At 36.7% G+C, this 12,612-nt stretch overlaps 1 protein-coding gene across 1 annotated transcript in view; it reads left to right on the forward strand.

Annotated features, from left to right (window-relative positions):
* Positions 1–12,612, forward strand: part of LOC109045151 (voltage-dependent P/Q-type calcium channel subunit alpha-1A-like) — a 100,479-nt gene that overhangs the window by 82,310 nt on the left and 5,557 nt on the right. Inside the window, 7 exon segments of the mRNA XM_042720201.1 lie at positions 381–481; positions 3,522–3,631; positions 4,431–4,566; positions 6,537–6,650; positions 9,299–9,340; positions 11,662–11,860; positions 11,971–12,215. Coding sequence (XP_042576135.1) covers positions 381–481; positions 3,522–3,631; positions 4,431–4,566; positions 6,537–6,650; positions 9,299–9,340; positions 11,662–11,860; positions 11,971–12,215 — 947 coding nt within the window.

Here is a 12,612-nt window from a genome sequence, read left to right on the forward strand (position 1 = left end):
AACTTCTCCATGTGAACTCGATTCCATAAAGCGGCAAAGACCGTTTTTGGGAAACTTTGTTTACTGTATGCAGGAATTATGCTGTAGTTTGCTGTCAGTTCTTGCAGTAATTTTGTACTTAAAACAGTAGAAATGGAGTATTTTAAATATTGATCGTAAAAATGAAGTGCGTGAATAGTTTTAGCAATCATTCAACCAGTCTAAAAGACAAAAGACCATTTGCTCTTTTTCAATTTCAATTTGACACTCTTTGTCTGTGCATGTGAGTTTATGCATCTGCGTTTGTCTTGTGCATGTCCCGTCCTCACTCCCATCCCCCTCGCTCAGGGTCCATCTCACCTTGTCTAATCGTGCAGGGTAACCTGTCCTTTTCTCAGCAGCGACAGACCTGACAGTGGGAAAGATCTACGCTGCCATGATGATCATGGAGTATTATAGGCAAAGTAAAGCCAAACGGACACAGGCTCTCCACGATGAACAGGTACACCGTCATCCTCTCACCCTGCAATCACAATCTCAGTCCACAATGAGCTGGGACAAGCATTCCTCAGCTGTGCTAAATGCTCATTTTCACCATCGACTCTGAAGAGTAAACACACTTGTATCTTAGATAGTGAGCCAGTTACATGCCAGTGGAGGAGCTGATGTTGTTTAAAGAACATTCTCAGTGAGAAGCTATTGAGAAAGACAAAAAAAGATGAGGAAGCACAATAAATATGCAGTTCACAGTTCATGTGGAATCTGAGAATACATTTTTGACAATGCACTCATCTTTCTCATTTTGGGACTGAGCAATAACCTCCATTGTATTTAGTAGTCCAATAGGTTTGCCTAGTTCGTTTGTTCTTTATCTTTCAATTGCACAGATGCATCAACTGTCAATAGTGATGACAGCTCAGCATTTTACTGTTACTTAAAATAATAATTTGGCATTAAAGTGCTACATTCACAAATGCATCTCTGCCTTACACAAAATATATTTATGTGAAGCTAAAGATGAAGTGTGTTGTTTCTGCGTCACTAGTTTCACCAAATGGAATGGAAACATAATGACTGCTTCAAACTTTGCCAACTGCTTTTGGGCAGATAAAGAGGCAATCCCACACCAAACTCAATTTATGTGGCCCCATATATTTATTCAACAATATAATCCTCTTTGCCCCAGTGATGTCTACTCATCTACTCTGATGTAATGTGCATCGGCGTGAGGGCGGGGCAACCATTCAGTTCTAGATGGACAAAATCAAGTCCTGACTTACTTTTTTTTCAAGTAAAGTATGTAATGTCTTCTAAGTCCATCAATTTCTTAACTGAATTGTGAATTCAGAAACATTAAATTGATCTCTTCAATAAGTAAAAACAATTATAAATGCTAAAGGAATTTGATAAAGGAAGGCCACTTCTCATCTCACAGCTCATCTTTCTAAGAAAACTGGATTTATAATCATAATCTTAGAATTTAAATCACATTTGTGACTTTTAAATCACTTTGATGACATGTTTGGCATCCTTCCAAGAAGTGAAAGGAAATAGAATAAACATGGGAAGTCTTGTAAGAGGCTGCCCCTTAAAAGGGTTTTACAATCTGTTAAGTATTGCGTTGCATGATTACTCTCTTCCACATAAACCTGTAGATTAATTATTAATTGCCAAACGTATTGACCTCCTGACTTAATTCCTCATTTTATGAAGTCACTTGCAGTGGGTGGTTTAATATTTCAGTATGTCTGATAGGTTGTTTTAATTATGTCCATTCATTCTTCCAGCTGAATAACGGAACAGTGTGTGTCTTGCTGTAATTGAATCCCACTGGTTCAATGACTATTGATTATTAGCAGTTACTATGTTTTTGGTTGCAGAAAGAGTACAAAATCATAATTTTTTAAGCAGTTAAACACGTTAATTTCCTTAATGGTTTATATGAAGGTGGTAAATACATGTGTTTTCATAGATGATGAATATCAGTATGAATAGTAGAGTGTAATGCAACATGGGCCTGATCTACATTGTATACTCTTTTGTTCTTATGTGATCCACAACTATACATCCACATGAAAGTCGAACACAGTTTTGTAGACATGGAGCTGGCCTGTACACTCTTGATGTTTCAGGTGGATGTAGCAGTTTTGGCAGATACCATTGAATTTGCTAAGCTTTTTCTCATACAGTCTCCTAATTCATCCATTAGATAGTGTTAAGTAAGCAAACTCGATCTGTGCATGTTGTTCACAGATGATTCCTTTTCTTTTATCATCGCTCATTCTTTTATCAACTATTACTTCCTCTCATGAAATTTTAATATGAAACCTGCCTTTACATACTACATGCATTTTGTTTTTCTCACCGGATAGGTTGATTTTTATTGCTTTCTTCCTTCATTTTCCAAATCTCAAGGTGTCATTTTGGCTGGTGGTACCAATTATCTGCTTTATGGGTTGAATACACACAAAAACGGCTCTAAAGAGTAACAGTTTTACAAGCTCTGGGGTTGTTAAAAAATGGTAATCGTACTGATCCAAATACAGAAAGTTTGGGTGCTACTTAACAAAGGGCTTGTAAATTTTTTATTAAATAACCTATTAAGTATAGGCTAATTACATCACAGCTATGATTTGTGACTTTCTCCTGATTTTGGTATGTGGGGTAATGACATTCTCATTCTAAAAAGCATTTGATTGAGCAAAAAAAAAAAAAAAAATCTATGTAATACAGGATAAGACAAAATATTTTTATCTGTTTTCCCAGAAGAATCAGACCCTAAATTTTAAATGTTTGGAGTCAGTATGATTTTAAAATGTGTTTGAAAGAGGCCTCATGTGTTTGACTAAAAATAAAGTAAAAACGGTAATATTGTGAAAATTCTTTACAATGTTAAATGACTGTTTTAATACATTTAAAAAATGGCAAAGCTGCATTTTAAGCATCATTACTACAATAGCCTTTGGTGTCACATGATTCTTTGGAAATCATACAAATACAATATAATCAAAAGAAAGTTCGAAAAAACACCATTTATTTAAATAGAAATCTTTCATAACATTATAAATATCTTTATCTTTATCACTTTTAATGAATTTAACTTTGCTGAATGAACGTATAAAAAAATCTTACTGACCCTAAACATTTAAAAGAAGAGAACGAATCTGCTAAAAGTGAATTTTGCCTATGTTTAGGTGTACAATAGCATACAGATGAGCTCATAGCTAGCAATCTACTGTCTACTGAATGACACCAAGATTTATCACCACTCTTTAGCAGCCAGGTGATTACAGAAACTCTTCATTTACTGGGACAATGAAAGTAAATGAATTCTCAGCATGGTACCATCGGCAGATTTCAGGCAATACAACTCACAGGAAACCCATTTACCCATAATGCTCCTGGAATGCTTCCTGACTGACCGCTGCTGGATTCCCTCCCCATTCGCACATGGGATGCTCTGCATCCCATATCTTTCCCCAACCCCATTTTCCCATCAGCTTGCCTGATACCAGCTGTAGGCCATGTTGTATCTTACACAGAATCGAACGCCATTAATGTTTCAGCGTCTGGAGCCGCCGTCTCCAAGCCAGGATGTGGGACAGGGACTCACTGGCCTTCCTGAAACACAACAGCACCCAGCAAACCATCTGTGAGTAGCACGCTCTCCAATTTCTCCCCAGTCTCTCTCCCAGTGTTAAGATTAACAGTTTCATTTACATCATTATTTCCAATGTAAATGTAAACAAAGGGATTCTTATTAGTATTTTGTCAATATTAACAAAGCTGAGATTAATGCATACATCATGACAATAATTAAATCCGAGTTTTAAATAACCAAATCATGGGTAAGAATGACCAGTATTCATTTTTGTCAAAGTAAAATGTACTCAAATGAATAAATATGACATAATGAAATATTGAATTAAAACAACAGCAAAAAAAAAAGTCAAATTAATGCATTATTAATTTTTATCTTCTTCTTTCATAGTTTTCCAAAGACAAGAATTGTGATTAAAACAGCAAAAAAGAAAACTTTTATTATTATTATTATTATTATTATTATTAATAGTTAATAAATATATAATTCCTTAAAGACAAAAACTATAATTTACAAAAAAAAAATGAATGCATTGAAAAATATATATTCTGTATATGTATAATGTATAAATAATGTATAAATATATTCTGTTCTTTTCTATAATTTCCAAAATGCAAAAACTATGAGTGATTGATTAATAAATAAATAAATAAATAAATAAAGCCCACTTTTTAAAACAACAAATGTTGATAAAGATCAGGCCACTGTACAACATTTTCCTTGTCATTGACTCTAGTGGACATCTAATGAGAAAGATCATCTAAACCACAATGAGTGACAAACCATAGCCTTAAGCACTTCATGGAGTGTAGAGAGCTTGTAATCTGACTAAATGCGGGTGTGTTGTCAGGCCTGTTGATGAAAGGATCCCAGAGAGCCAATCCTGGGTGACAGCGCGAGCTCAGGAGATGTCTCAGAAAGCAGGAAGCTGGAGTCCTGAAGGCCAACACCCAGACGACCCCGCAGATAACTGCAGACAGTCTCAGGTACACAGAGCCTGCCCTATCTCATTTACAGTTTTTGGTGAGGGTATTTATGTAAATGCATGAATTTATAAATATTACGTTTGGGTAGTGCATCACTGTGCTCTTAACCTCAAACATTACCAGATTAGTATGACAGTACAACAATAAATGCAAGTGAAATTGTTTCCACACACTACTGTATGAGAAAACAATACTTTTGTGATGTGAAAACCACTATTTCATCAGTTATGAATTCTCCAGCAGCATATAACTCCCTCGCAGCATGATAATATTTGTTATTAGAGTTCAGAATGTTCATGTAGTGTCAAACCATGGGACGTCTCAGTGGATCAATAATGTTTTCTCTGCCTTTATAAGACAGCAACTCAGATATTCACAGGATGTCCATTGGAGCGGTTTGTTTTCATAACCCTGAATGGCTGGTCTGTCTATCCCTCATCCATGTGCATCTCATTGGCAGACAGCAACAAAGTCCCTTCTCTGTTGCTGAGTAAAAACTGAATTCGATGGACTATCTTCCACACTCACTTATTCTCTTTCTTATATTTCCCCTCAGTCTGTGTGTCCTTCTGTTACTGGTTATATTCTTTTATTACTCTCACATGTCTGCTTTGTACGGTGAAGCTCATGTCATTGAATATATGCATCCATATTTGACTTTCTGGGAAGGGTGTTGAAACCCTTCCGCAGTCTTATAAGTGTCATTATACTGTCAGGAGGTGAGACACTCATGCCCAGCTCAACTATTCATTAAATTCATGACAGCAACAGCAGCCACTTTTATCCAAAGCTTATCAGTGAGGAAGGCAGCATAAGAAGTAACAAAAGAAAAGCTATAAAACACAGTTTTAAAGTTGATTAGAAAAAGTCCAGCTTTCTTGAGCAGATGAAAGTCAGAAACCGTGAGATAGTATTGTTCTGTGAGAAGAGATTTTTTTGATTGATTTTTGAGAGCTTAGGCATAGCCCCTCCCCCCCCGCCAAAAAAAATGGCATTACTTAATCACCCACATGTCAGTCAAAGCTCATATTACTTTCTTTTTTTATATAAAACATAAAGTGAATTTTTGTAGAATATCCTGAGCGGTCATAACAACATAATGACGGAGAATATGGACTGGGGTTGTTGATCTCCAAAATGACAAAAACATAAAAAGCACATGGTCCAAAAAACTTAAACTTAATTTTTTGAAGGCATATGGTACAGTAGTTAGGTGACTGAGGTTCATGTCACTATTTACTGGGAAAATCTTAACATCTATGTTCATAAGAAAAGCAATGTCTGATTCATGTTTGAATCATTTATTTGAGTCAGATCTTATGAATGAATGACTGAATCAGCTGATTGAGTTTACAAAAGCAGTCCGTTTGAATCAGAGTTCAGTTCAATCATGGACTCAGTGATCCAGTGATTCTTTTTTTTTTTTTTTGGAGCTTGGAAGCTTCAGTCCCCATTTATTGTAATTGCACAGTAAGGAGTAACCAGCAAATTCTTCAAAGTCTTCCTTTTGTGTTCTATGGAAGAACGAAAGTCAGACTGTTTAAAAGAATGTGAGGGTGAGCAAATTATGTCTAAACCTTTAAAAGAAGTGCGTTAAGAGTTAAGTGAGTTAAGAGATGTGTCTATGTATTTGAAGCTGGATCACAGAATATCCTGTTTGTGATCTGAGAGAGAGTAGTTCCTAATACCATAATCTCCTGATCTTCTCTCTGTGATCCTGCAGTTGAAGTCCTGCATGTATTGCATATGCATGTACTTTTTGCAAACCAAACACCAGTGACGTATTAAAACAGAAGCTTGGGCAGGACTGTCCTGCTACTCTTGCATCTCCCCACAGGGTTAAGGGAGAGATGAAGGTGGAGATGCCCTCTTTCCATCCACTGTGCTTAGGCCTGTCTCTTAGGCCTCTGGCATCCGCTCTTGCCTGCTGTCCCTGGGCAGTCATGCATGGTCTCCCTCTGTTTCTGCAGACAGTAGAGATGAGAGAGATGGGGCGGGACGGGTACTCGGACACTGAGCACTATCTGCCGATGGAAGGCCATGGCAGGGCTGCTTCCATGCCTCGACTCCCAGCAGACAACCAAGTGAGCGCCTCATCCTGTCATTCCTTCTTGTTCTCCCCCTTCCTTTTCTTCTAATCCCCTTTTCACATCTGTCCTACCTTTCTTGACCCTCCAACCCACTTTCCATTGCCACCTTTGCATTAAACAAATGTGCCCATTGACCAGATAAAGCAAAGAAAACCCATTATAGCATCTGCAATGGATTGATGTCCTGTATGAGCAGGCGTGAGAGTGATTTACACAAACAAGTTAATTATGTTAAGTTGCTAAGTCATAAAAATACTAGATGGCTAAATGGTGCATTAAGTCAAGTATACAGTGATGCAGTCTGTTGAGTTGGAATCTGTAAGATGGTATAGCAACATGAATTACATTTTCATTAGGGACATAGGTTCAGGTGTCTACATACTTTGGGACAAGTAGTATATTAATCTTTGCAACCGAGAAAATTTGGAAGAAAAAATGTTAGTTTCTAGGTAATATGCCTTTTAATGTTGCAAATAAAGAAAGAAAGAAAGAAAGAAAGAAAGAAAGAAAGAAAGAAAAAAAAGCATGTTGGACCCAGAACAGATCCTTGAGGCACTCCACAAGAAACAAAGCTTGATCGGTCAGTATTAAATAGTTTTATCAGCATACCTGCCATAAATATGCATTTTAAGTATTTGTAATTATCAGAATATGTGTTTGAATATATATGATGTATTCAAGAATACATTTTTTTGCATTCAAACACTATCGTATTATAATTGTCTAGATACATGATATCTAGCATATTACAACATGCACCCTCATTACTCATGATGCATATTTTATGCAGGTCTAGATGGTCTACAGGGTATAATTTAAGTGTATTTTTTTCTTCTCATGTTTCTCATCACTGGCCCTCAAGTAGCCTCATCTTCATTCATACAGACCCTGATATAGACCCTAATATACACACTTCCCTGCTACACATTATACAAAAAGCAGGATGTCACACGAACAGGACATCTGGAGGCTTTGTATTCGTTAAACACAATACCCACATGACATACTGCATCCACTGGGATTCTAAAATCTATAACAAGTGCACACTTGGCTATCCCATGATGCTGTGGGAGCTGAAGAGCTGACAGATTAGAAAAGTAGGGTTGGGTTTGCTTCCTTTTTTCTGAATAAACTCTCTTCTCATGCTGTCTCCTTGAATTTCTGTGAATAAGTCTTTCCTTCTCTCCTTCTCTTTACCTTTAATTTTCTTTAAATTCTTATTTTTATTTTGAGTTTGGCTAATTCTGACTTACTCCCTCAGTAAAGAAGTTACTCAGTGTCTTTACAATAAAAAAATAAGTTATGTATTTACAGCCCAGTATTACTTTATATGCTTCCCTGCTATTTTTTATGTTATTATATTTTGGCCAAGTTTGAATTATGTTTCATTCAGGGTCATAAATCTCAGTGAAATTTGAGGTGAAGCAAGCAGTGACTTGGGAGTTGGTACTGAGATTTGTGTGAGCATGTGTTTGTGTGCGTGTAAATGTCTCCTAAGTTTAATAAAAAAAAAAAAAATTTAAAAAAAATAAATCAAAAATAAAAAAATAAAAAATTTAATAAAAATAAATTTAATAAAATTTAATAAAAAAAAATGTTTTATTTAACAAGAATGCAGTAAATTGATCAAAAGGGACAGCAAAGACATTTCTGTTCATTTAAACTTTTGATAAACCAAAAAATCCTGAAAAAAAAAATGTTTTCACCAGTTTTTAGCAGCAAAAACTGTTTCGAACATTGATAATAATAAGAACTGACGACCATTATAAATAATTGTGCACCAACAATAACTGATGTTAGCTGAGCAGCAAATCAACATATTGGAATGATTTCTGAAGGATCATGTGACACTGAAGACTGGCTGCAGAAAATTCAGCTTTGCCACCACATGAATAAATTACATTTTAAACATAAAACAGTAAAATTGTAATAATATTTCAAAGTAGTACTAATTTCACTGTTTTGGTCAAATAAAAGCAGCCTTGGTAAGCATTTGAGATTTCTTTCAAAAACATTAAAAAATCTTACCGATTCCAAACTTTTGAACGGTAGTGTATGTGTTGTACTTACACAACACTCAACATGTACTAGTGTGAGAGTGATTTACATACATTTCTGAAACTAAGTACAAGAGAGTTTTGTTGGTGTGGTCTCATGCTTATACGTACTGTATGTGTGCGCAGTGTTGTAGTAGTATACCTCTCTATGGCCACTGTGTCTCGTGATCACTGTACTGTTCCTCACCGTATCATTCTGTGTGGTGCACCGTGATGTGTCTCTAACACTGCCTCTGGTCCTCAGTGTGTGTGCTGCTGTGGTAAGTGTCTTTTTTTGTCTCCACTGCTTCTGTGTCTAACCAGGTTCTCTGTGTCTCTCTTCTCTCTCTTTATTTATATCTCTCTCTATTTCCTCCCCTCTTTCACTCTGTGTATTTGTCCACCCCATCCTCGTTTACTCGTGCACGAAACCCCATCTCCAACTTTTTCTTCTTTTGAGTGCAATCTCTTTCTCTCTCATGCCTGGGGTCACCCACTGTTTATTTGCTTTTGTCTTGTGTAAATGCGGCCCAATGTGCTTTCTATGTGTGTATTTGTATGGACATTTTTGTGGTGTCTTGTGTTTGTATGGAAATGGCTGTTCAGCAGCCACGGAGGAAAGGACGGCACAGGGGAGATAATCTCACTGTATGTGCAACCTCTCACGTTCATTATTACTTTCTTTCCATTATCACTCTCTGTTAGACTCTGGCATCTGTCTTTCTGTCTCCCTGGAAATCACATAAACTTGTGCCTGAATATCTCAGGAAAAAAAAATACTGGAAAAATGTTTCATTATTGCAATATGGGTTTTATTGGCCTTTTGACAGTATTCTTTTTTTTTTTCTTTTTTTTCATTCAGAGGAAACATTCCAACCATAATACAGTAAACATTTCAGTAAAATCATTTTTAACCAAATGAAAGCAATAAAGGAAGACTCATTTAATATTTCTGTTTATTGCTATATTTAAAAGAAAATTAAATATTTATATAGATATATTTTTACTATACTGAGGGACTTCTGTGAATATTTTTAGTAATTACAGACAAATCATTGACTCACTTGTGAAGAGTAATGAAGCTATTCATTGTAATAGACAGTTATAACTGATTTGCATTAATGAATTAAAATTATCAAGTCTAACACAATTTTCTTGTTACTCAAGTCAACTTTTGCATACTGGGGCATTATTATTATCTGTACGGTACAGACAGATTTGTGTGCAGATCAAATCACACAAAACTCCTTGTCTGCCTCCTCCTAATGTATATCTGCTATCTGTGTGCTTTGCAACACTCATTGTGTGATGTGTGTTCATGTGCATGTTATGTTTTTGTGTGCATATGTGTCCATAGTCTTTAAGTGTGAGTGTGCGGTTTTCTGTGCTGGTGTGTGTGTTTATGTGTGACTGTGTTTTTGAGCAGAGACGTGCAGAGATCTTTTGGTGTTCAGTGGGTTATTTGTTGTTTTATTATTTTTTATTTTAAGGAAACTTTGAATGTGTTATTGAGTTACACCTACATCTGGTATATGGTTGTTGAATGCAACATATGATGAAGAAACAACTACTTGTCCACAGCAAAAATAAAAATGATAAAAATAAATGTAATCATTGTAAATAATAATAAAAAAAATCTTACATACATAATGCTACTGTAATGTAAGTGGGTGAGAAAATAGCTTGAGTCAATAACTAAAAACCCTTGACTGTATGCAGTGCTGCATCCATGCCTCTAGGTGTCAGTGTTGATAGTGTTTGATAGTGAAAAGAGTCAAATTCATGCTTTTATGAGAAGGACAGGTTTTAACCAGATTATTCAGATCACACAAGGTCCAACGAGTGGAAACCTCATCACATCCACTGATAAAGACAGAACACTCCTCAATAAATCCCTCTTCCCTCTGCACATCCTCTGTGAAAGTCTGGACAGGCCTCTCTCTGCTCTTTCTGTGGACTGCAAGACATTAAGAGATAAATATACAGAACAAACAAGAAACACACTGAAGAAACGTGCTTATAGATTAAGTCCTTGATGCATGCAAGGCACAACCTTTTGCAACTATCTTTAAGTTTCTCTCTCTTTTTTTATATTTTTTTTTATGTCTTCTACTCGGATTCTGCATGTTGAATTTCTTTAGTTGTTTGCTAGTATCGGCTGAGTGTGTCCATCAGGTCATTCACAATCAAGCCACACCAACTCCCAGACCTACAGAATTAAACACACAAGTTTGAAGTCATCATAGACCCCATTTACACCTGGTGTTAACACACGATTGGGCACAAATTCTCAGCACTATAAACAGCTGTAAGCATGATGCTTGTCTTGTTTTCCAGTTAAATATCTAAACATGCTTATAAGATTTGTTTTAGAGAGTCGTAAATATATATTTTGGATTATATAAGTTTGGAGTTGCTAAGATCTTTTTTTTGAAAGGAGTCTCTTCTGCTCACCAAGGCTCCATTTATTTGATCAAAATTGTAGTTAAAATAGCAGTTTTGTGAAATATTATTACAATGTAAAATTAATACATTTAAAACTGTCATTTATTCCTGTGATTCAAAGCTGAATTTTCAGCATCATTACTCCAGTATTCAGTGTCACATGATCATAAATCATGCCAATACGCTGATTTACTGCTTAAGAAATATTTATTTCTTGTTTTCTTTTTTCAAAAAATCTTACTGACCCCAAACATTTGAACAGTAATGCAAGTGATGTGTATATAGTCACAAAATCAGAGACCTTCTCACTCACCCAAGATGGATGTTATTATACCAAGTGTAAAGAGGGCCGTACATTCATACGACCATCTGCCTGCCGTTACGAAATACTACGGAAATGAAATTCCCTTCTCAAATCTTCCGGACCCATTAATTTCCAATAAACAGAATCGTCTCTCTTCCTTCGCTCTCTTTTCTTTTCTCTCCCTTTCCCTCTTTCTCTCCTGTGCCGGCTCTCTCAGCAGACCATCACCGATAACAGTCCGATGAAGCGTTCGGCTTCATCTCTGGGCCACGGGCGTCAAGGCCGTTCAATGCGGGGTGAGGACTATGCCATGGACAGGGTTATCCCAGAAGAGGGTCACAGACATGGGCATCGCCACCGAGACCGCAGTCACCGTGCTTCAGAACGCTCCCTGAGCCGCTACACTGATGCTGACACAGGTCAGAGACAAACACATGTAAAATAATGGTACTGATGGCATTTTGTCTTACTATTAGAAGGAGGGCTAATAGTAATGTTTTTTTCCCTCTCTCTGGCTGTGGCCTAGCAGGTCTTGGCACTGACCTCAGCACCACCACACAGTCAGGAGATCTGCCATCCAAGGAGAGGGACCGGGGCCGGGCCAAAGACCGCAAGCACCACCATCATCACCATCACCATCACGGTTCTCTAGATAAGGAGAACTACGGACACGAAAGAGAACGAGGGGACTACGGCCACAGAGGGTCTAGAGAGAGAGACCGCCGCTGGTCCCGCTCCCCGAGTGAGGGCAGAGAGTGCCTGACTCACAGACAGGTGGGCGATTCATTCATAACATGTGAACATGTGCTCATAATGCACATAGAAACACATGACAGTTGAACATTTCTGCAGCACTGAAAAAAATCATTTCCTTTATCAGTAATTTGTCTTCACTGTTGTTCGGTCCCTAGCGAAAAGAAAAAAATATATATATTAAATGTATTTGAAGTACATTTATTTTGTGCTAAGTATACTACAAATAAATGTACACATTTATGTGCTTAATAAAAAATACCTTGCAGTTGTACTTTGTATACTAATCTGGTATACTTAAAGTCTGCTAAATTTGAACATCTAATTTTGTGCTTAATGCACTTTAATTGTGTGAAAATAGTGCTGAGGTCCAACTAAAGATATACTGAAGTATATCTGATTGTGCTAAAGTGGAACT

The sequence above is a fragment of the Cyprinus carpio genome, chromosome B3 (genome assembly GCF_018340385.1).
Source record: "Cyprinus carpio isolate SPL01 chromosome B3, ASM1834038v1, whole genome shotgun sequence".
Taxonomy (NCBI): domain Eukaryota; kingdom Metazoa; phylum Chordata; class Actinopteri; order Cypriniformes; family Cyprinidae; genus Cyprinus; species Cyprinus carpio.